The 21,256-nt window shown below is 40.4% G+C and overlaps 1 protein-coding gene across 2 annotated transcripts in view; it reads left to right on the top strand.

Moving 5' to 3' along the window:
• Positions 1-18: 18 nt before the first annotated feature.
• NEK9 (NIMA related kinase 9) overlaps positions 19-21,256 on the top strand; it is a 44,826-nt gene continuing 23,588 nt past the window's right edge. The window contains exons 1-13 of one of the 2 annotated variants that reach the window (XM_002824949.5): positions 19-377; positions 2,861-3,038; positions 5,886-5,941; positions 6,485-6,555; positions 8,134-8,239; positions 9,734-9,865; positions 12,726-12,836; positions 13,633-13,697; positions 16,641-16,691; positions 17,135-17,327; positions 19,499-19,643; positions 20,283-20,483; positions 20,980-21,026. In XM_002824949.5, coding sequence (XP_002824995.1) covers positions 159-377; positions 2,861-3,038; positions 5,886-5,941; positions 6,485-6,555; positions 8,134-8,239; positions 9,734-9,865; positions 12,726-12,836; positions 13,633-13,697; positions 16,641-16,691; positions 17,135-17,327; positions 19,499-19,643; positions 20,283-20,483; positions 20,980-21,026 — 1,575 coding nt within the window. In that variant the 5' untranslated portion in view covers positions 19-158. Of the gene's footprint in view, positions 378-2,860; positions 3,039-5,885; positions 5,942-6,484; positions 6,556-8,133; positions 8,240-9,733; positions 9,866-12,725; positions 12,837-13,632; positions 13,698-16,640; positions 16,692-17,134; positions 17,328-19,498; positions 19,644-20,282; positions 20,520-20,979; positions 21,027-21,256 lie in introns of both variants that reach the window. The other variant, XM_024231867.3, reaches the window with a different exon arrangement.

The following is a 21,256-nucleotide window of genomic DNA, read 5'->3' as shown; positions in this document are numbered from 1 at the left end:
AGAACTGTTTCCGGGTCGGGGGGCAGGAGCCACCATGGAGCTTCGCGGGGTTGCTGGGCTGACGGATCTGCTGGCCAGCATCTGAAGCGAGCGGGACGCAGCGCGGCCAGCGCCTCCGGGCATACGCAGGCTGGTCCCCAAGGCCCGCGGCCGCCACCATGTCGGTGCTGGGCGAGTACGAGCGACACTGCGATTCCATCAACTCGGACTTTGGGAGCGAGTCCGGGGGTTGCGGGGACTCGAGTCCGGGGCCTAGCGCCAGTCAGGGGCCGCGAGCCGGCGGCGGCGCGGCGGAGCAGGAGGAGCTGCACTACATCCCCATCCGCGTCCTGGGCCGCGGCGCCTTCGGGGAAGCCACGCTGTACCGCCGCACCGAGGTAGCGGCCCTAGGCACCGGCCGCCCTGTCTGGCGCTGTCGGGTCGCCCCGAGTCCCTCTTTCTCGGCCCCGCTTTCCCAGCGTCGTGAGCTTAGTGCTTTAGGCGCCCACAGGGTATATGTCTTAGGGTCTTCACCACTCTTCCCATTCACCGGCACTAGAAATTGGCTAGATCATTGGTTTGACTAGTCATTTTTGATTGTCGTAAGTCACCTAACCGTCTCTTGAGCTTTAGTTTCCCCATCTGTAAAATGGGCTTACTGATAATACCTTGAAATCATCTTTTTCTTTTTTTTTTTTTTTTAAGATTATCTTGAGAATCAAACGAAGGCTCTTGTTCTGTAAATTAAACTGGTATATGAATGTGAAGTATTGCCAAAACTTCCTTCCTCTCATGCTGTATATATAGTTCTCCAAGGTCGGGGTGAGGAGGAGGGGCATAGCTTCAAAATCCCCACACCCGTGGCAACTCCGTTATTTTTGTCATTATCTTTAAGTTCAGCAGGTGATCACTCAATTGGAAGCTTTTCTTGAAGCTCATTGGGAAGATCTTTGTGTGATGGTTCTTTATCAGTGTTTATCCTGCAGGGTTTATGCATGGGAAATACTTTGTTGGTATATTCTAAGCCATTAGTTCTTAATTTGGGGGGTACAAGGACCCCTTTGAGAACCTAACATAAGCAAAGTAATCCTACCCCCTCCATCAACACATCTGCACATATGCACATCCTTTGGAGAGATCCATGGATCACGGAATCCCAAGTTAATATATACTAGTGTAAAACCCTGCAGTGATTATTCTACTTCCAAAAACTAACGATACACTGGATTTGATAATAAAATCTTACTTTAGGGTAAACATTTACTGAGAACTTGCTGGGGTTGCTGAAGGTGATTCATCCATCAGAAATCCATCTGCAGTTGTGGTGTGTGTTCCAAGCCAGCATACTTTTAAGGCTGAAAGATGGAGAAGGAGAGAAGTGGTTGCAAGAGAATATTTTTAAGTGTTCTTTTTTATCCTGATGCCACGTTAATGTATGATGTTAGAGTTAGTTATTCTTAGTAGTCTGTTTTCTTTTATGCACTCAAAATGAGAAAGAGGAGATAAGGATTGTTATTTCTATATTTTAGTTAGAGAAACTAAAACAGTATACTTAAGTGACTTGCTCACTTAAGTTATAAGTAAATCTTGGACTAGAACTAAAGTCTCACATCTTGCCCATTGCCTTTTTATTATTATCCTGTTGAACTTGATTACTGGGTTGGTTTTGAGTTAAATTTGATTATACTTCCCAAAAATTGAATAGCGTTATCCATATCACCAAATATTTATTAGATCTGTGAATTTATAAAAGTTCAGAAGCACTCTTTTTCTCTAGAAGCTTATATTTCAGTAGGAAAATAAGTTGACCATTGTTAGTAAACAAATAGCATTAAGTTGCATATGTAGAGATATGAAAAGAATGGACAAATATCATTTCAGTGTATGGGGTCTAAAAATTAAAGACATGGTTACAGTAAAAGGTTCATCAGAGTCTTTTCAAAAACACTGTAAAGGCTTGGCAGAGGCATTCAAAAGGATAGGGAGGGTTACATAGGTGGAGATGCTCCTGGGCTAGGAAGCAGTGTCAGCAAAGAATGAGGCGAGGCACAGCGGCTCATGTCTGTAATCCCAACACCTGGGAGGCCAAGGTGGTCGGGTCGCTTGAGGCCAGGAGTTCTAGACCAGCCTGGGCAACACAGTGATACCCCATCTCTTAAAAAAAAAAAAAAATTTAGCTGAGTGTGGCAGTGCGTACCTGTAGTCCCAGCTACTGGGGAAGCTGAGGTGGGAGGACTGCTTCAGCCCAGGAGTTCAAAGCTGAAATGAGCTATGACTGCACTCTAGTTTGGGCAACAGAGTGAGACCCTATCTCTTAAAAAAAAAAAAGATAGTAGACCTCAGGAGCCACAGGATACATCAAAGTGTGAGAGGAGATTTTAGAGTTGCAAAAGGGGGCATGACTTATTCTTATCCAGAAAGGGTAAGTGAAAATCACTAGGGAAGTCTACATTTATAAAACTAGAGGCAAGTTTAGTATTTTCATTTTAGAAGCTGTGACCAGCTGTAGATAATTGCTCCCCAGTTCTCTGCTTCTCCAGTATTCTTGCCCTGCTATAATCACCATCATGATTAGCAGTCTGTCATAGTATCCTCAATAGAATCTTTTTGAGATCTATCCCCAGCCCATATTTTTACCTGGAACTGACATCATGCAAATTAAGTGTGACAACAACATCTTAATGCTTTACTTCCCCTGTCCTGCAATAAATTACAATGCTAAATTGTACACATAACATTTAAAGTCTGTTAAAAGGAAAAAATAAGAGGAGTCAGTCTCTGCCCCTCTAGGAAGTTTTCCTTGTAGGCTTACAGATCTAGGTGTGGATTCATTTGCTGCCAGGCAAGAGGAAAAGCACGATACCTCTGTTACTGTGTTTAGGATGACTCACTGGTTGTGTGGAAGGAAGTCGATTTGACCCGGCTGTCTGAGAAGGAACGTCGTGATGCCTTGAATGAGATTGTTATTCTGGCACTGCTGCAGCATGACAACATTATTGCCTACTACAATCACTTCATGGACAATACCACCCTGCTGATTGAGCTGGAATATTGTAATGGTAAGATAGAGTTCAGTGGGACTTTCTCCAGCAAGACTTTCTTAGACTCATAATTACCTTGAGGAGAAGAATATAAGAAGAGACATATACAGTGATAAAAACTTTAAATGAATTTCTAGAGTTTAAGAGAAACTTTTCAGGCCTTGGAGAATTTTTGAAGTGGTGTACGAAATAAGGAGAGGGATTTTCCCCTGCATACCCAAATTTTCTCTTGTGATTACAGTTCCATTTTCAAACTATCTTTTCTTCGGTTGGATTTTACATTTATTTTTCAAGGTTTTTCTTTATGAAATGACATTAGTTAACCAGAGTGTGGCTTGGCAGCACTTGATACAGTATTTAATAAGATCTTATAGGTGATATTTATCTATATTGTCTTCAGCTAAAGCTATCCTATTGAAAAGTGGTCCAAAGATCATAACTGAGTGAAAGTGATATACGGTAAAGCATGGCTCTATTTATCTGGTCCCAGATTTCTTCAGATCATTTTGCTTGTAAGATAGCAATATAGCCTAGTTGTTAAGAAAATAGACTCTAAAACCAAGTTTCTCTACTTTCTAGCTCTATAACCTTGGCAAGAAACTTAACTTCTCTGTGCCTCAATTTCTTCATTTTATTATTATTATTATTTATTTTTTTTTTTTTTTGAGATGGAGTTTTACTCTTGTTGCCCAGGCTGGAGTGCAATGGCACCATCTTGGCTCACCACAACCTCCGCCTCCTGGATTCAAGCAATTCTCTTGCCTCAGCCTCCCAAGTAGCTGGGATTACAGGCATCCACCACCACGCCCAGCTAATTTTTGTATTTTTAGTAGAGACAGGGTTTTGCCACGTTGGCCAGGCTGGTCTCGAACTCCTGCCTCCCAAAGTGCTGGGATTACAGGCTTAAGCCACCATACCCAGCAGTTTCCTCATTTTAAAATGAGTTTGTTGGTCAGGGACAGTGCACACCCGTAATTCCAGCACTTTGGGAAGCCAAGAGAAGCAGATCACTGGAGCATTGGAGTTTGAGGAAAGCCTAGGCAACGCAGTGAAACCCTGTCACTACCAAAAATACAAAAAATTAGCTGGGTGGTGTGCACCTGTGGTCACAGCTACTTGGGAGGCTGAGGAGGGAGGATGGCTTGAGACTGGGAGGCAGAGGTTGCAGTGAGCTCAGACCACTGCACTCCAGCCTGGGCGTTGGAGCCAGACCCTGTCTCAAAAAAAAAAAAAAAAGCTGGGCGTGGTGGCTCATGCCTGTAATCCAAACACTTTGGACGGCTGAGGTGGGCGGATCACAAGGTTAGGAGATCGAGACCATCCTGGCCAACATGGTGAAACCCAGTCTCTATTAAAAATAACAAAAATTAGCTGCGCATGGTGGCGCGTACCTGTAATCCCAGCTACTCAGGAGGCTGAGGCAGGAGAATCGCTTGAACCAGGGAGTTGGAGGTTGCAGTGAGTGGAGATCATGCCACTGCAGCCTGGTGACAGAGCAAGACTCCATCTCAAAAAAAAAAAGTTTGTTGATAACAGTACCTACTTTCTAGGATTGTTGTATTACATGCATAGTGCTTGGTAGGTAGAAAGTGTTTGCTACATACTGTACTAGCTGTTAATCATCTTATTGCACAAGAGAACCTCCAAAGCCCTTTTCTGAACTGCATGCTAAAGAGGTCCCAGCATATTTGTCACTTATGACTTTCTTGTGTAAGCTCTTGTATATTATGATCATTGGTGATCGATGCCATATACAAGATTCTGTTAAAAATTTTCGAAGTAGCAGAAGCCCTAGGTAGTTAACTTCTTTTGTAATTAGGAAGAACTGGAACAAATGATACATTTATTGAAACTGAGTTATTAAGTTGCAGGGGAAAAGAAGTTGTAAAAACTTACCCAGGGCTAAAGTGTAAGTTATAGTTGCAGGTGGGATGTAAGATGAACCATGATTACTTGCACTCTGTATTACTTGGTAAAGGAAAGAGAGAAGTAAATTCACACTTATTCCACAGGAAGGAATTAGTAAAGAGAGTAATGATAGGAAACAGTCTAGGGGTAGACCCTAAATTTTGGGAAATTTTTCGGTGTGAAGTAGAAAATTTGTCAATATATACCCTATAAATACAAAACATTGCATCACAGGTGTAATCCAATTTTTTTCTTTTTTTCCTGAGATAGACTCTCACTGTCATCCAGCCTGGAGTGCAGTGGTGCAATCTCAGCTCACTGCAACCTCCGCCTCCCAGGCTCAGGCGATCCTCTCACACTCAGGCGATCCTCCCACCTTAGCCTCCTGATTAGCTGGGACCACAGGCACGTGCCCCAACAGCCGGCCAATTTTTTGTATTTTTGGTAGAGACAAGGGTTTTGCCGTGTTGCCCAGGCTGGTCTTGAATTCCCGAACCCAAACAATTCGCCCACCTCAGCCTCCCAAAGTGCTGGGGTTATAGACGTGAGCCAATCTGCCCAGCCTAATCCAAATGTTATAGTAGTCACAACTGGGAGAGTTGTTACAAAAATATTGTAGAGTCCTTAAAGGAGAGTTCTAGAAAAGAAATCTGATTTTGAATATACTTCACTTGTTAGGAACAACAAGAATGGTCTTTACTCACGTCTTTTCTAAAAATGTCTTTTTTTTAAATTAAGCCTCTTGTGTTAGAGAGGGAGATCTTTGAAGAATATTTCTGATGCGGTCCTTGAGAGATGGGAAGAGTTTTGTGCCCATGTGAAAAGTCAAAAGAAGTAGTTGCCTATGGAGAGAAAGCAGAATCCTTCATTTTCTTGTGTCACCTAAAAAACCCTGTTACAGGAGCCAAGCTTTGATCTGTATTAAGCAATTCAAACCTGTGTCTTGTTTAATTGCAGGAGGGAACCTGTATGACAAAATCCTTCGTCAGAAGGACAAGTTGTTTGAGGAAGAGGTAATTCATATTTCTGTGGAAGGAAGTTAGAATTGTAGTGTTGTAATTCTTGCATTCTAGTTCTGTATTTACTCTTCCAATAGTGAAGAGTGTTTTTTTCCTTTTGTTCAGACTCCTTCCAGGCTCTGATATTCATGAGAAAGGAAACCTCTAACAAGGAAGCTGTCTATAGCTGCTTCCTAAACGTTTTACCTCCACATCATGATTCTCTGTGGGCTTTCTTTTCTGGTTCTATTACTGCATACTGGTATGCCCAGTTTTCTATAACTTTGCATTCTTCCTGAGTTTTTCCACATGTCTGCTTTACCATACTATATATTATAATGACATTGGAACTATTTTATGAGGAACCTGTTTTTTTGTGTTTTTTTACCCCTTCACTTTTCTTTGCCTACTCAACCTGCAAGGAAGAGATGTCAAGTCATGTTGAATCATAACTTCTGGTTGCAGCTTTCTTTGTTTTGTTTGTTTGTGTGTGTGTGTGTGTATTTACTTAAATGGAGCTTTTTGTTTCTAATCCAAATATTTATTTTTTCTCTGCAGATGGTGGTATGGTACCTATTTCAGATTGTTTCAGCAGTGAGCTGCATCCATAAAGCTGGAATCCTTCATAGGTAAGAAGTAAAAAAATTTATGGATGGATTCTTCTCTACCAATTCAGCCCCTACCCTGGATACCCCCCCAACAATGCTTTTATTTTCTTGGTTAAGCAACCAAGAGTTTTTCCATTGATATCATTAGGAAAGGAAAGTAATGAAGAATATTATTTTCACTCCCTGAGGTTAAACCATGTTTATGATCTAGGAAGAGTCTCCTCAGTAGCCAAGTACTACTTAGTCATTTTACAGACAAAAATTTTAGAGTTCAGTTTGTTAATTCATCAGTAAAGCCTAGAAGGGCACTATGAGGAGTAGTATTTGGTAAGAATTCACAGCAATAATAATTGGCAATTCTGTTTAATTCTATAATTGAGCTCTTTTAATTTTAAATAAAAGCCTCTTCACTCTGTACAATTAATTGTACAAATTTACCAGATCTTTAAAAACAAGCACGTTTCCATTCATTTTTAGCTATAGAAGAGAAGCATCTCAATAACATTTTCACATCATTATGCCCTTCTTAAGTGAGTCATTGACTGGTGCCAGAGATTAATTATAATACACTAAGATTTCTTTTTTTATTGGTTTGTTCATTCAGTTAACATATATTTCTTGATAGCTATTAAATGGCTTCTGTTGCATGTTGTTATTTTCTTTTTAAAAGTAACAAAGTATATTGTTCTGGTTTATTCGCATCTTTCAATAAAGGAAGCCATAGTGAACCAGGCACAGTTCATTTTGTTTTACATATGGTCAATTCATCTTTAGAAAAATAGCCTGTGATTTTATTTAGATGACTAAATGGCCTAATCATATCGTTGCAGGGACATGTAGGCCTCTTTTCTTGCCTTAACAGATTATTTGAAACTTTGACACCAACCAAGTTTGTTAAAGTTGCCTTGATATCACTTAATTCAAGGCATAAGTGATAGTTGAAGAGGTGTGGTATCTTATGGGAATTATGGTTAGTTACCTAGAGCACCATTTTCTTCATCTGACCCTCTCAACTTTTCCTAATAGCTTCAGTAGTATGGGAGATATTTCTATGCTGTGAAGCCCTAGAGGATGAAGTTAATTCTCTGCCTTCACTCCTTTAAAGTCCCCGCTTCAGTGTTAAATAGCATGTGAAAGTGATGACCACTGTGGGATGTCTAGGATATCCTAAATGAATGAGCAATGGTAACACTCTTTTTTTGTTTTATTTTGTTTTAGTTTTTGAGACAGGGTCTCACCCTGTTGCCCAGGCTGGAATGTAGTGGTGCAATCATGACTCACTGCAGCCTCAGCCTCCTGGGCTCAACTGATTCTCAGTGCTTTAGCCTCCCGAGAAGCTAGGACTACAAGTGCATGCCACCACTCCTGACTAATTTATTTTTTGTAGAGATGGGGTCTCACTATGTTGCCCAGGCTGGTGTAGAACTCCTGGCCTTAAGCAGTCCTCCTGCCTTGCCCTCCCAAATTGCTGAGATTACAGATGTGAGCCACTGCACCCGGCCCACACTCATTTTTATTCTGTAATAATCCTGGGCAAGACGGGGGATGAAATAAAACAATTATCTGTGTGAACTTAATTTGCAGCATCTTTTTTTTCAGAGATATAAAGACATTAAATATTTTTCTGACCAAGGCAAACCTGATAAAACTTGGAGATTATGGCCTAGCAAAGAAACTTAATTCTGAGTATTCCATGGCTGAGACGGTATGTGTTGCCTTTGTCTTAATTTTTATTTTCTTTTCTAGCACTGTGAAATATAACTATACTCCCTAAATCTTGCATACTTTTCTCAATATTCTTGCAAGTTCTCCATACTTTTAATGCATGTCTTCAGAAGTCTTTTTCCTGGGCCCACTAGCAGGCATTTAAGTCATTGCTCTGACTTCATAGCCTTTTTCCAGCACTGATTAGGGACTTATCTAAAACCAACAAAATGCTTTACTGTTTTGCCCAGGTTAGGATCTTTAGTAGATTTCACTTTCTCTCTTATTTAATGTTTGAGCTCAAGGTGTTAGACATCTCTTTGTTTTTCCTTTGAATGCTTCTGGTTCAAAGAGAACCCTATATTTCAAGTGAAGGCTGATGTTCAGAGAACAATCCATTCTTTAATATTATACACAGTCTGAACTGCACAGGGGTCCCCTCTCATGTGATTTTGAGAAAGATCATTGGTAAAGAGTAGACATAAGTTGATCTTTAGGACAATAATCTTATCCTTTTAGGAATTATAAAACCCAGTTATTATTCTTCCAGTTTCACAATGCTCTATCCTTAAAAGAAACTGAAGACTGATTTTGGCCAATAATTTTTTTTTTTTAATAATGTCAAGATTTGCCTGCAAGCAATTTAGATGTTTAGAGGTTTGGAGTCTCTGCTTCAGGGACTCAGATGTTTCTATGATGGAGGCCAAAGTGAGCTTCTGAAGAAGCAATCATGTCTTTATATGGATTTTTCTCATCAAGAACAATCTGATAAAACCAAGACTTGATTTTTTTTAGCTAGTTAAATGCAAAGAAGGAATGATATGAAAATTTATAAAAGCCATGTAAGCCATCTGAAATTTGCTTTGCTTTGCTGATTAAAGCTGACGATGAGTTTTATCAGAGCTGCTAGGGCATTCATTATATCTCATCTTGGGAGAGGCATGACTTCTTAGGACATTTTTATTTCCAAATTTATTTTTGAAGTCAGAAAATCTTTTTCAAATTCAAAGGAAATTCACTCGCTGTGTTAGTATAACAGATGCCAAATTGGGCATTTTAAAAGTTTCATTATGCGTATTTTAGTTAGAACATCTAATTCCTTCATTCAGTTACCATCTCCCCACTGCCAGTGTTTGGGTTTTTTTCCCATTAGTGAACTTTTACTAAGTATGTCTTTAAGTATGTGTAAAGTCTTCAGTAGGCCTTGAATGCCTGAAGCCTCTGTGATCTAGGAATCACAGAGCTATTGAGCGCCTCAAGCTACCACAGTTCCTTTATCACAGAGATTGTCCCTTTATAATTGACCCAAGAGGTTTGATATGAATAAGATTTCTTTCCATAGTGGCATCATCTCATAAAAACCATTTTGGAATCTGCTGATGAATGTTTTATGGTTGTTATGACTAGTTCCTAGGAAATTTAATTAAGCTGTTGAAATGTTAACATAGTTACCTCAGAAAAGAAGTTATTCTTTGATTGTTTCTTTGTTGCTCAGCTTGTGGGAACCCCATATTACATGTCTCCAGAGCTCTGTCAAGGAGTAAAGTACAATTTCAAGTCTGATATCTGGGCAGTAGGCTGCGTCATTTTTGAACTGCTTACCTTAAAGAGGACGTTTGATGCTACAGTAAGTTGGCATATTTTCCCCATATTGCATTTAGCAGGTTGCAAATGGTACAGCTTGACTAAGCAGATCAACTATTCCCAGGCTTCTGATTGCTGGCAAAAATAACCTGTATTCAGGTACAAGATTAGTAATCTATTACTAAAATGCTATAGACCCAGCCAGGCGCAGTGGCTCACGCCTGTAATCCCAGCATTTTGGGAGGCCGAGGTGGGTGGATCACTTGAGGTCACCCTGGCCAACAGGGTGAAACCCCGTCTCCATTAAAAATACAAAACTCAGCCGGGTGTGGTGGCGCACACCTGTAATCCCAGCTATTTGAGAGGCTGAGGCACAAAAATTGCTTGAACTCAGGAGGTGGAGGTTGCAGTGAGCCAAGATGGTGCCACTGCACTCCAGCCTGGGCAACAGAGCAAGACTGTGTCTCAAAAAAAATCTCCAACTTGAATTCCCTGTTGAAATGATCATTTGAACCCAGGAAGTGGAGACTGCAGTAAGCCAAGATCGCACCACTGTACTCCAGCCTGGGCAACAGAGCAAGACCCTGTCTCAAAAAAAAATTAAAATTAAATTAAATTAAAAAGTTCATCTCTTAAAAGCGAAAAATGGAATATGATGGTTCACTTTTTCAAGCAGTAGGAATTGGAACATTATTAACAGCAGCCAGATGATCATGCAACTACTGCATCACTTTCTTAGAAACGTGTAAAAGGATGCAAATCTAGTGAACAGAATGGAAGGGAGCAAAAGATAATTGTTTTATTTGGGTCTCACTCTGTTGCCCAGGCCTGGAGTGTAGTGTCGTGATCATAGCTCACTGCAGTCTCAAACTCCTGTGCTCCAGCAGTCATCCCGCCTCAGTCTCCTGAGTAGTTTGAACTACAGGCATGCTTCACCACACCTGGCTATTTTTTGTAGAGATGGGTTCTCACTATGTTACCCAGGCTGGTTTCAAAATCCTGGCCTTAAGTGATCCTCCTGCCTTGGCCTGTGCTAGGATTACAGGTGTGAGCCCCCATGCCCAGCATATTTATGCCTTTTTTCTAAATTGTTACTTCTTTGTGCCTTTATTCCATCATGTAAACACTTCTGACAAGCACCAGTATCACTTTATTGTACTTACTTTTTTTATATAGCTGTGGTTTTGCCAGGTAGTCTAAAACCCTTCCAAATGTTTGCTTTATTTTCTGCAATACCTAACACATCTTGGGTGTTAAAAATATTCATTAACTAGGAAAAAAAAGTTTATCTGTTAAAAAATAAATAAAGATTGTCATTGCTTTATGGACAATGAATCCCTTTAAGTCTTTTTTTCTTTTTTTAAGTAAATTAAAGTACAACCTGATATAAAGCAGTGCTTCTCAAACTTTAATATACATACAAAATCATCTTGTTGAAATGCAGATTTTTTGGGGGGGTGGGGTTGATACTCTGTGTTTCTAACAAGCTCCCAGGTGATGCTGATGCTGCTGGTCCATGGAGCACACTGAGGGGCTAAAGTGGATTCATATCCAGTTGCCTCTACCAACCAGGTGTGAGAATTTAGGCAAATCACTTCATCTCTTTGATCCTCTGTTTCATTATCTATAACATGGTAACAATATATATTCCCCACACAGAGATTCTCTCATAATGTATATGAAAAATGCAAATGTAAGATAATGCAAATTCATTGCCCTTTCATAAGACCTATTCATTTTTCTAAATCCTGAAGGTTGTTCTAGTATATCATCTAATTCTCCTAAATAGTATGGTGGAAGAAAAATGACTTGGAGTCAGAGGCTGGGCGCGGTGGCTCATGCCTGTAATCCCAGCACTTTGGGAGGCTGAGCAGATCACCTGAGGTCAGGAGTTGGAGACCAGTCTGGCCAACATGGTGAAACCCCATCTCTACTAAAAAATACAAAAATTATCCAGGCATGGTGGCGCATGCCTGTAATCCCAGCTACTCAGGAGGCTGAGGCACAAGCATCACTTGATCCCAGGAGACAGAGGTTGTAGTGAGTGGAGATTGTGTCACTGCACTCCAGCCTAGGTGACAGAGTGAGATTCTGTCTCAAGAAATATATATATGTGTGTGTGTGTGTGTGTGTATATATACACACACACACATATATGTGTATATATGTACACACGTATATATGTATGTACATATATACACATATATGTATGTGTATATATGTGTATGTGTGTATATATGTGTATATATATATGACTTGGAGTCAGGCTTTGGTTGGAGTTATAGCTCCATTTTTACTATCTGTGATTTTGGGCAAGTTACTTTACATCTCTGAGCCCCATTTTTCTCATATAAATTGATAATGATAATAATTTCCTTGAATGGTGTTAGTGAGGCTAAAAAATATAGTATATGTAATGTGCCTGTCTAGTTTGTAGTAGTCTCTCAATAATGTGGTGGTAGTATTACCATAATATTGCTAGTGTTATCATCTTATTATTATTACTGCCTTGTCTGTTGTAGCAGAGTATTGCCTGTACAGCCACAATTAGGATATATAAATTAGGCAAGTTAGTTGGCAAGGGAACTACATGAAGCCAAGAAGGATGACTAATCTTGCTTTCTTTTTTCTTGGGATTCAGTTGAAAGGTCAGATTGTAATATACTCTGAGCATTATATTATTGGCCACATAGTTATAGATTGTATGGCCAGTTGGCTTCATTCTGTCTGATAGCATCAGTGCATCCCTAACCATTTCTTGTTGATGTGTACTAGTAGTTATAACAAGAAGACCTATTGCCAATTCTTTAAATAATGGTCACAGACACCTGAGAGCCCCTACCAGTAGAGTATAGCATCATCTTTATATAACCAGGAACAATGCAGTCATCATTTTCTCATAGAACCCACTTAACCTGTGTGTGAAGATCGTGCAAGGAATCCGGGCCATGGAAGTTGACTCTAGCCAGTACTCTTTGGAATTGATCCAAATGGTTCATTCGTGCCTTGACCAGGTAGGTGCGACTTAAACATTCACTTCAGTTTCGTATTTCCCCTTCCAGCCTCAGTGTTTGGTGTATGGCATAGCTATAAACCATACAAAACCACATCCACTTCCCCAGGGTAGAGTGTATTTGTGGCTATACCCAGAATAGGTATTGGTAATTCATTACAGTTGTGTGCTTCAGTGAAAAAATTCTTACTTTATTCTGTTTTGTAAGTATTAGTTTGTGAAATGAATTTCCCATCTAAATTGTGCTCCATTTTTATGACCAAGAGTAATTTCTGAATATAGATTTCATAAAACTGCAATGAAAGATAATTTACCACTTCTAATACAGAATGTCTATTTCTCATATCTCATAGTTCCCTTGCTGTGTAGTTCTAGTATTATTCAAAGTATGTTTCATGAAACACTGGAGTCAGAATCACCAGGGAGTGGGGGAGTTTTGTAAGTAAAAAGAAGATTCCTGGGCCCCACCCCAGATGAACTCAATCAGAATCTCTGTGGATAAAGCCCAGAAATCTTTATTTGTAACAAACACCTCAGGTAATTCTTCTGTTCTGTATATATTGAGGTTTGAGAGCCACTGCCCTAATTGAACAAGTGAGGAAGATGCATTATAAACATTCTCCTTCATGTACAAGTGTTGATTATAATGAGGTGAGAAGCATAAAATATGGAGTATCACATAAGAAATGATTTTTAAAACAAAAGGATAATGCAGTGGTCTTTGACTAATTATCATCTTTAGATCCCATGTTGCCCATTTCTGTTAAGTGAAAACTAACCCTATTTTTACTTTTTAGGATCCTGAGCAGAGACCTACTGCAGATGAACTTCTAGATCGCCCTCTTCTCAGGAAACGCAGGAGGTAAAGTATGAAGAAGTTACTCCATTGTCTTTTCTGAGATAGTTGACTTTTAGAGGCTTGATCAGAGTACTACAAGAAAGAGTAGTGTTTCCTGACTTGGTTGCAATAGTGCTATTTTCTACCAACATCCCTGCTTTTATTGCTTAGGGGTAGCTTCTGACTTTTGCCTCCTTAGCCTGTGCTGTTTTGTTCTAAATGTGTACTGATGAAGCCCAAGAGCCCTTCACTCTGCGATCCATTGGTTTTAAACCTTAGAGTTGAGGCATTAGAGTGCAGTAAGGAAGAGGGATGTCTGGACTCAGACATCCTTATGTTTGTATCTGAATTTTGTCATTATCTTTGTCAAGTTATTTAACATCCTTATTTCTTAGCTTTCTCTATAAAGTAAGATGGGGTCAGGATTAAAGAAGATAACGCATAAAAAGTGGTCAGCCCAGGGCCTGGCATAGGGTGCTTATCAGTTGTAGTGTGAGTTGGACTGGTCCTTTGGTTTTTTTTGTTTTTTGTTTGTTTTCTGAGACAGAGTCTCACTCTGTCACCCAGGCTAAAGTGCAGTGGTGCAGTCCTAGCTCACTGCAGCCTTGAACTCCTGCTGCAAGTGATTCTCACACCTCAGCCTCCCATGTATCTAGGACTACAGGTGTGCACCATCATGCCTGGCTAATTTTTCTATTTTTATAGAGATGGGGTCTCACTGTATTGCCCAGGCTGATCTCAAAGCTGTTGCCTAAGCAATCCTCCTGCCTTAGCCTCCCAAAGTGTTGGGATTACAGACATGAGACACTATGCCCGGCCTGAGCCTTTGTTTTTCACTGCATTTGTTTAGGTGGTAGGTTGGAGTTGGAGGAATCCTCTTCAGGTACATTTTGCCCATATTTGAAGTCGAGTTTTATTGACTCCTCAGAGGTTATTTCCTGAGATTTATTCTGTCAGATATCTTTAGAGATAGGAAGAACATCCTTTATCCCTCGGTTCCTCTAGGAAGTTTCATACCTTAATTTAAAACATTTATCTTCCTTAAATGTTTGAGTCTGTGTTTCATCCTATTACACTATTTTTGCCTTGCTACCCTTCTTCCTCCACTACTAGTTTTTTGTTTTTATATCTTCCAAATACTCACGTACAATGCTGTTTTCAAGTCTTGCTCTTGGATACATTCTGTACATCCCTAATTCCATATTTGCTGTTTCATCAGTACTTTTATTCTACTATGCCATTTAATTAATCTTTTCTGGTTCTTCTCTAGTTGGTCTGTAGCCAGTGTTTTAGTGCCTGAAATTATGTACAGTACTCCAGATACAGCACCATTACCTTCCATTTATGTTTTGTGCACGTGCAGGCAGTATCACCCTTTTGGTCTGGTTAAGCATATTTAAAATTTTTATCTGGCTTATTTCACAGCAATATAATTTATTTTAGTTACTTTTTGAGAGTCTCACTCTGTTGCCCAGGCTGGAGTGCAGTGGCATAGTCTTGGCTCACTGTAACCTCCGCCTGCCAGGTTCAAGCAGTTCTCCTGCCTCAGCCTCTTGGGTAGCTGGGACTACAGGCAGGCGCCACCACGCCTGGCTAGTTTTTGTATTTTTAGTAGAGACAAGGTTTTACTCCGTTGACCAGGCTAGTCTCGAACTCCTGACCTCAGGTGATCTGCCTGCATGGGCCTCCCAAAGTGCTGGGATTACAGGCATGAGCCACCGAACCCGGCATAATCACTATTTTAAGTCACTATTTTAATCTCTTATTTCTTGATTGTAGGCATGGAATTTTTACTGAGATAATCATAGATTTGCCTGCAATACTCTGTTGGAACTTTGTACTTTGATGGAAAACATAAGACAGAGTTTTCCATACAGAGAATATAGCATAAGCAAAATCATAGACACAGGAAGTTGTGGAAAATATTCAGGAAACACAAAATTCTATTTGGCTAGATTAGTGGTTCTAGACCTGGGATTTTTGATGCAAAATATCAGGAGCTTTCAGAAAGTACTGATGCCTGAGCACTACTCTAGGAGCTCAGCTATAATTGATTTAGGTGGGATGACAGCCCTGGGCTAGAACATGGGGTGCAAACAAAAGGAAGGAAGTCTGGAAAAATAGGTAGGAAATCTTGCATGCCAGGCCAAGAAAATTGTGGTTAATTCAAGAGGTAGTGCAAAAGATAGAGTGGATATCACATCCGCTCTCGAGAGATAGTGGATGTTTGCGAGAGGGCAGTTAATGTGATGAGAGGCATACCTAAGGAAGAGTTATTTGGTAATATTAGTATCTGTGTCAAATTAGTATAGTAAAATGATTAAGACTGTAGTAAGTGAGGCTGATTAGGAGGTATTATCACAGTATAGGTGGGAAGTAGAGCTACTCAGAACTAAGGTGGTGAGACTGGAAAGGAAGAGGTGAGTACAAAAAGTACTATATAGGTAGAATCTGTAGAACCTGAATATTAAAGAAAGGGAGAGAGATGAATCAGAGATGACTGAGGTTTTAAGCCCAGTTGACTGGGAGAATTGGGGAAGGGTGTTGCAGCTAGTTACAGAAATAGAGGAGTCAGAAAGAAAAGCTCATTTGGGAAAAAGCTAACAAGCTCATATTTGGAGATACTGAGTTTGGGAGTCAGTGGGCAGACTAGATGAAGGTGTCCATCAGATACTAAATATGTACATCAGAAGTTCTCAAGGCTCTCTGTTCCAGCCTGGACCATTTCTCAGAGATAGAAAGCAAATGGCCCCAAACTGCTGGCCTTTGGGTATTTAATGAATTGTCTAATGAAAGGACTATATAACTGTTTTGAGTTGTATTGAGGTACTTTGCTAAAAGTATTGTGATGTTGTAGGATGCATACAGTTTATAAGAGGATTAAATCTGTGAAATGTATTAAACAGACACCTTTGCAATATAAAAACCTATTATTTCACTCATGCATCTTTGCTTTTCTTTTGGTAGAGAGATGGAGGAAAAAGTCACTCTGCTTAATGCACCTACAAAGAGACCAAGGTAATGTTCAAGAGACTATTAAAAACTAATATATCCGAAATTACAACCAGGGGGTTCTTTCTTGAGTGTAGGCATTATTTGATCCCAGGATACTTTGGCATCCTTTCAGGAGCCAGCATCTGCTTAAATGTCAGACAGTCATTTCTAAGAAGAAAGCTATAATTTCACCCTCACACTAAAGTGGCCATCATTACCATGATGAATGTGGAAAAGTGTAGGTGTTATGGGTCAGACTGGAATCTGATCTGGCCAAGCTGTGATGAAGCCCTGAGGCAGGAATTGCAAAGTCTGCTGTGATAGAGCACATTGAAATAAGTTGTCGAGAAAGAACATACTTTCTCATACCATAATTGGCAGTTTTTCTCAGGGAACAGACTGGAAGCATTTTTCTTTGATACTGTTTTTAATGTTAAATGTTCCCTTGTTCTGGGGGTTGTTGGCAGGTCAAGCACTGTGACTGAAGCACCCATTGCTGTAGTAACATCACGAACCAGTGAAGTCTATGTTTGGGGTGGTGGAAAATCCACCCCCCAGAAACTGGATGTTATCAAGAGTGGCTGTAGTGCCCGGCAGGTGTGTGCAGGGAATACCCACTTTGCTGTGGTCACAGTGGAGAAGGAACTGTACACTTGGGTGGTAAGTGAACGCTAAGCATTTTGGAACAGTGCTGTAAGCCTAATTGTTTACTGGGCCCACAATGTCTAAGCATTTTGTTAGTTGAACCTATACTAAGGGAGTGGCAACATGGGGTGATGGAATGGAAGCTCTTATGAGAGCAGGGATTTTGTCTGTTTAGTTCACTGATGTATGCCCAGGGCTGGTACATATTAGGTCACCTATAAATGTTTTTTGAATGAATGAATGAATGAGAGAGGGAGAGAAAAATTGAAAGACTCAGGAGACTGGGCTTTCCTATTTACAGCTGGATGATTTCAGACAAGTCACTCAATTACTCTGTTATATTACCATGAGGTTCAGAGCAACTATTATCTGTGAAATAGCTTTGTAAACAAAGGAAGCACTATACCATGTCAGGAAATTCCTGAAGCCCACAGCAGTGATTGAAGATGGCTAGGTATATTTTGTGTAGAATTTGTTTGTTGCCCTATAGATTCTCCCCTCTCACCTTCCTTAACAAATTGTCTGTGTTTGCTGTCTGTTTCCTTATCTCCCACTCTCTCTTCATTCACCTACAATGCAGCTTCCATCTCTGCCACTCAATTGAAACTAGTCTTGACAAAATGACCCATAAATTGCTAAAATAAAACAGATGCTTTTTAGTCCTTACCTAGCTTGACCTCTCGGCAGCATTTGACATAGTTGGACCACTCCCTCCTTCTTGAAGCTTTGTCTTCACTTGCCTTCTGTGATAGTGTGTTCTCTTGGCTTTCCTCTTGTCTCTTGCTATGCCTTTTCAGGCTCATTTCAGGCTGCTGGAGAGAAATTAGTATCTTAAACATTTATTGGCTGGGCACAGTGGCTCACAACTGAAGTCCCAGCACTTCAGGAGGCCAAGGCGAGTGCATTGTTTGAGGCCAGGAGTTTGAGACCAGCCTGGCAAACATGACAATACCCCGTCTCTACTAAAAATACAAAAGTTAGCTGAGAGTGGTGGCGCATGCCTGTGATTCCAGCTACTCAGGAGGCTGAGGCATGAGAATCACTTGAGCCTGGGAGGTGGAGATTGCAGTGAACCAAGATTGCACCACTGCACTGCAGCCTGAGTGACAGAGCAAGACCTTGTCTCAAAAAAAAAAAAAAAAAAAAAAAAATATATATATATATATATATACACACACACATATATATAATATGAGGACTTGTAGTTTACTCAGTTAATAGAATTATTTTTCTCTATAAAACTGTTGAAAAGGCCAGACATGGTGGCTCACACCTGTAATCCCAACACTTTGGGAGGTCGAGGCGAGTGGATCACCTGAGGTCAGGAGTTCGAGACCAGCCTGGCCAACATGGCAAAACCCCATCTCTCCTAAACATACAAAAAATTAGCAGGGTGTGGTGGCGGGCGCCTGTAATCCCTGCTACTTGGGAGGCTGAGGCAGGAGAATCGCTTGAACCCAGGAGGCAGAGCTTGCAGTGAGCTGAGATCGAGCCACTGCGCTCCAGCCTGGGTGACAAGAGCGAAACTCCGTCTCAAAAAAAAAAAAAGTTGAAAAGTCATCAAGGACTAGTCTCATTGCTGTATAGCAGCCTCTTTGATGTAGCCAGATTCTTTATAACTCTTCCATGTTTCAGGGAAACTGACCAAAATTTATGAAACTTCTAGTACAGATTTTCAAGAAGCTATATTCCTGTAGAAAGCAACAAAATTAGACTATATTATAAAGAATTTTTTTCACCATCACCTGTAATTAAATATATAGTTTACCTTAGACTTGAAGGACAAAGATTAGATTAATGGATATTAATCTGGATACTTTTTAAGTTTTCTTTACCTGTTGGCAGGATCTTTATACTACTTGCTATTAAAATGTTTAATCCCTTTGCCCATTTTTTTCTAATTTCTAAATTTCTAGCTCTTTTTTTCTACTGTTTTTCTTCATATGAAGTTCCATTAAAGATCAGCTTTTGGCATGAAAAATTAAAACTTCATAAGACCTCTCAGCCAGGCATGGTGGTTCATGTCTACAATCCCAGCACTTTGGGAAGCCGAGGCAGGAGGATCACTTGAGCCCAGGAGTTCAAGACCAGCTTGGGCAACATAGCAAGAACCCATCTCTTTTTAAAATTTAAGTTTAATAAAATGTAATTTAAAAAAAAAGTCATAAGACCTCTTTATTTCACAGAACATGCAAGGAGGCACTAAACTCCATGGTCAGCTGGGCCATGGAGACAAAGCCTCCTATCGACAGCCAAAGCATGTGGAAAAGTTGCAAGGCAAAGCTATCCATCAGGTGTCATGTGGTGATGATTTCACTGTCTGTGTGACTGGTAAGCCATCAGCAGAAAGTGTCTTAAGTGCATTTAATGTGGGGGTATTTTGCTTAATGCTGTGCAATCTTAGTTGAGATTTTAAAACAAGACAGTATACAAAGAACCAGAGGACCTTGAGCAAATATACTCATTAATAATAACATACCAAATTTGCTGTAGTATTAGGGGGTGGTGAGCAAGGAGAAGACAGGTGGGTAACAGAGAAGAGGTGGGATCAGGAGAAAATGTGTGTCGTGGTTGGCAGGAAAAATAATCTTACCACCTCATCAGGCTGTGGATAACACAAAATTAGGATCAAGACCTAAGTTTAGTTTTGGTCTTGTCATTACTTACTTAATGATTCCTTGAGACTTATTTTTTTTATCTATATAACAAAGATGGCCCCATTAAAATTTTAAGTCCTTTTAACGTGATAATGCTACCACTTTTTAAATTGTTTAATATAGTAGTAGTAGTACACATGCCTCTCTGACGTAGAACTCTAGACTTGCACAGTCTGTCCTTTTAATTTCTTGGATGTAATCATTTCATGTGAGATTATTTGCTGGGGTAGTCCTCATTCCAGCCCTGCCCAACTTTCTGATTAGATAAAGTAAGTCAGTCCTTTGATGGATTCTGTTTTCCTTTCTTTTGCAGATGAGGGTCAGCTCTATGCCTTCGGATCAGATTATTATGGCTGCATGGGGGTAGACAAAGTTGCTGGCCCTGAAGTGCTAGAACCCATGCAGCTGAACTTCTTCCTCAGCAATCCAGTGGAGCAGGTCTCCTGTGGAGATAATCATGTGGTGGTTCTGACACGAAACAAGGAAGTCTATTCTTGGGGCTGTGGCGAATATGGTAGGGGTAGCCTTGTCTCTGTCCACTTCTTCACAGGTATACAACCTGACTTCAAAGTTGTATGCATCTAAACACATCATGCAGCCCCTAAATGAGAAGTGTTAATTCAGTAAATCTTTTTTTTTTTTTTTTTTCTCGAGACAGAGGCTCTCTCTGTCACGCAGGATGGAGTGCAATGGCACGATCTGGGCTCATTGCAACCACTACCTCCCGAGTTCAAGTGATTCTCCTGCCTCAGCCTTCCGAGTAGCTGGGATTACAGGCACACGCCATCACACCCAGCTAATTTTTTGTATTTTTAGTAGAGACGGGGTTTCACCACATTGGCCAGGCTGGTTTCAAACCTCTGACCTCATAATTCGCCTGCCTCGGCCTCCCAAAGTGCTGAGATTACAGGTGTGAGCCACCGCACCTGGCAAAAGAGAATCTTACAGAACCTCTTCAATGGGAAGGAAGCCCTCATTATAATGATTTTCATTCTTAATGTGTGTTTCAGGACGACTGGGTTTGGATTCAGAAGAGGATTATTATACACCACAAAAGGTAAAATCAGAAGCAACTTATTTCTAAAACCTATCTAAGTTGCACAGACTCCAATAATATGTCCTCTTTCCTTGGTTCTGTTGTATCAAGGTGTTTATTTCTGAAGTGTTTCCTGTTTGGGAGACCGACAATCTAGGATTCCTGATTTAGCACCCTGTGGTCTTGTCATCTGACCAAATCATAGAAAATTGAGAAAGTGGATACAGCGACTGTGGACATTGTGAAGTCAC

This window comes from Pongo abelii, chromosome 15 (genome assembly GCF_028885655.2).
Source record: "Pongo abelii isolate AG06213 chromosome 15, NHGRI_mPonAbe1-v2.0_pri, whole genome shotgun sequence".
Taxonomy (NCBI): Eukaryota; Metazoa; Chordata; class Mammalia; order Primates; family Hominidae; genus Pongo; species Pongo abelii.
Note: the sequence above shows the minus strand (reverse complement) of the source record. Positions and strands in the feature narration are given on the sequence as shown.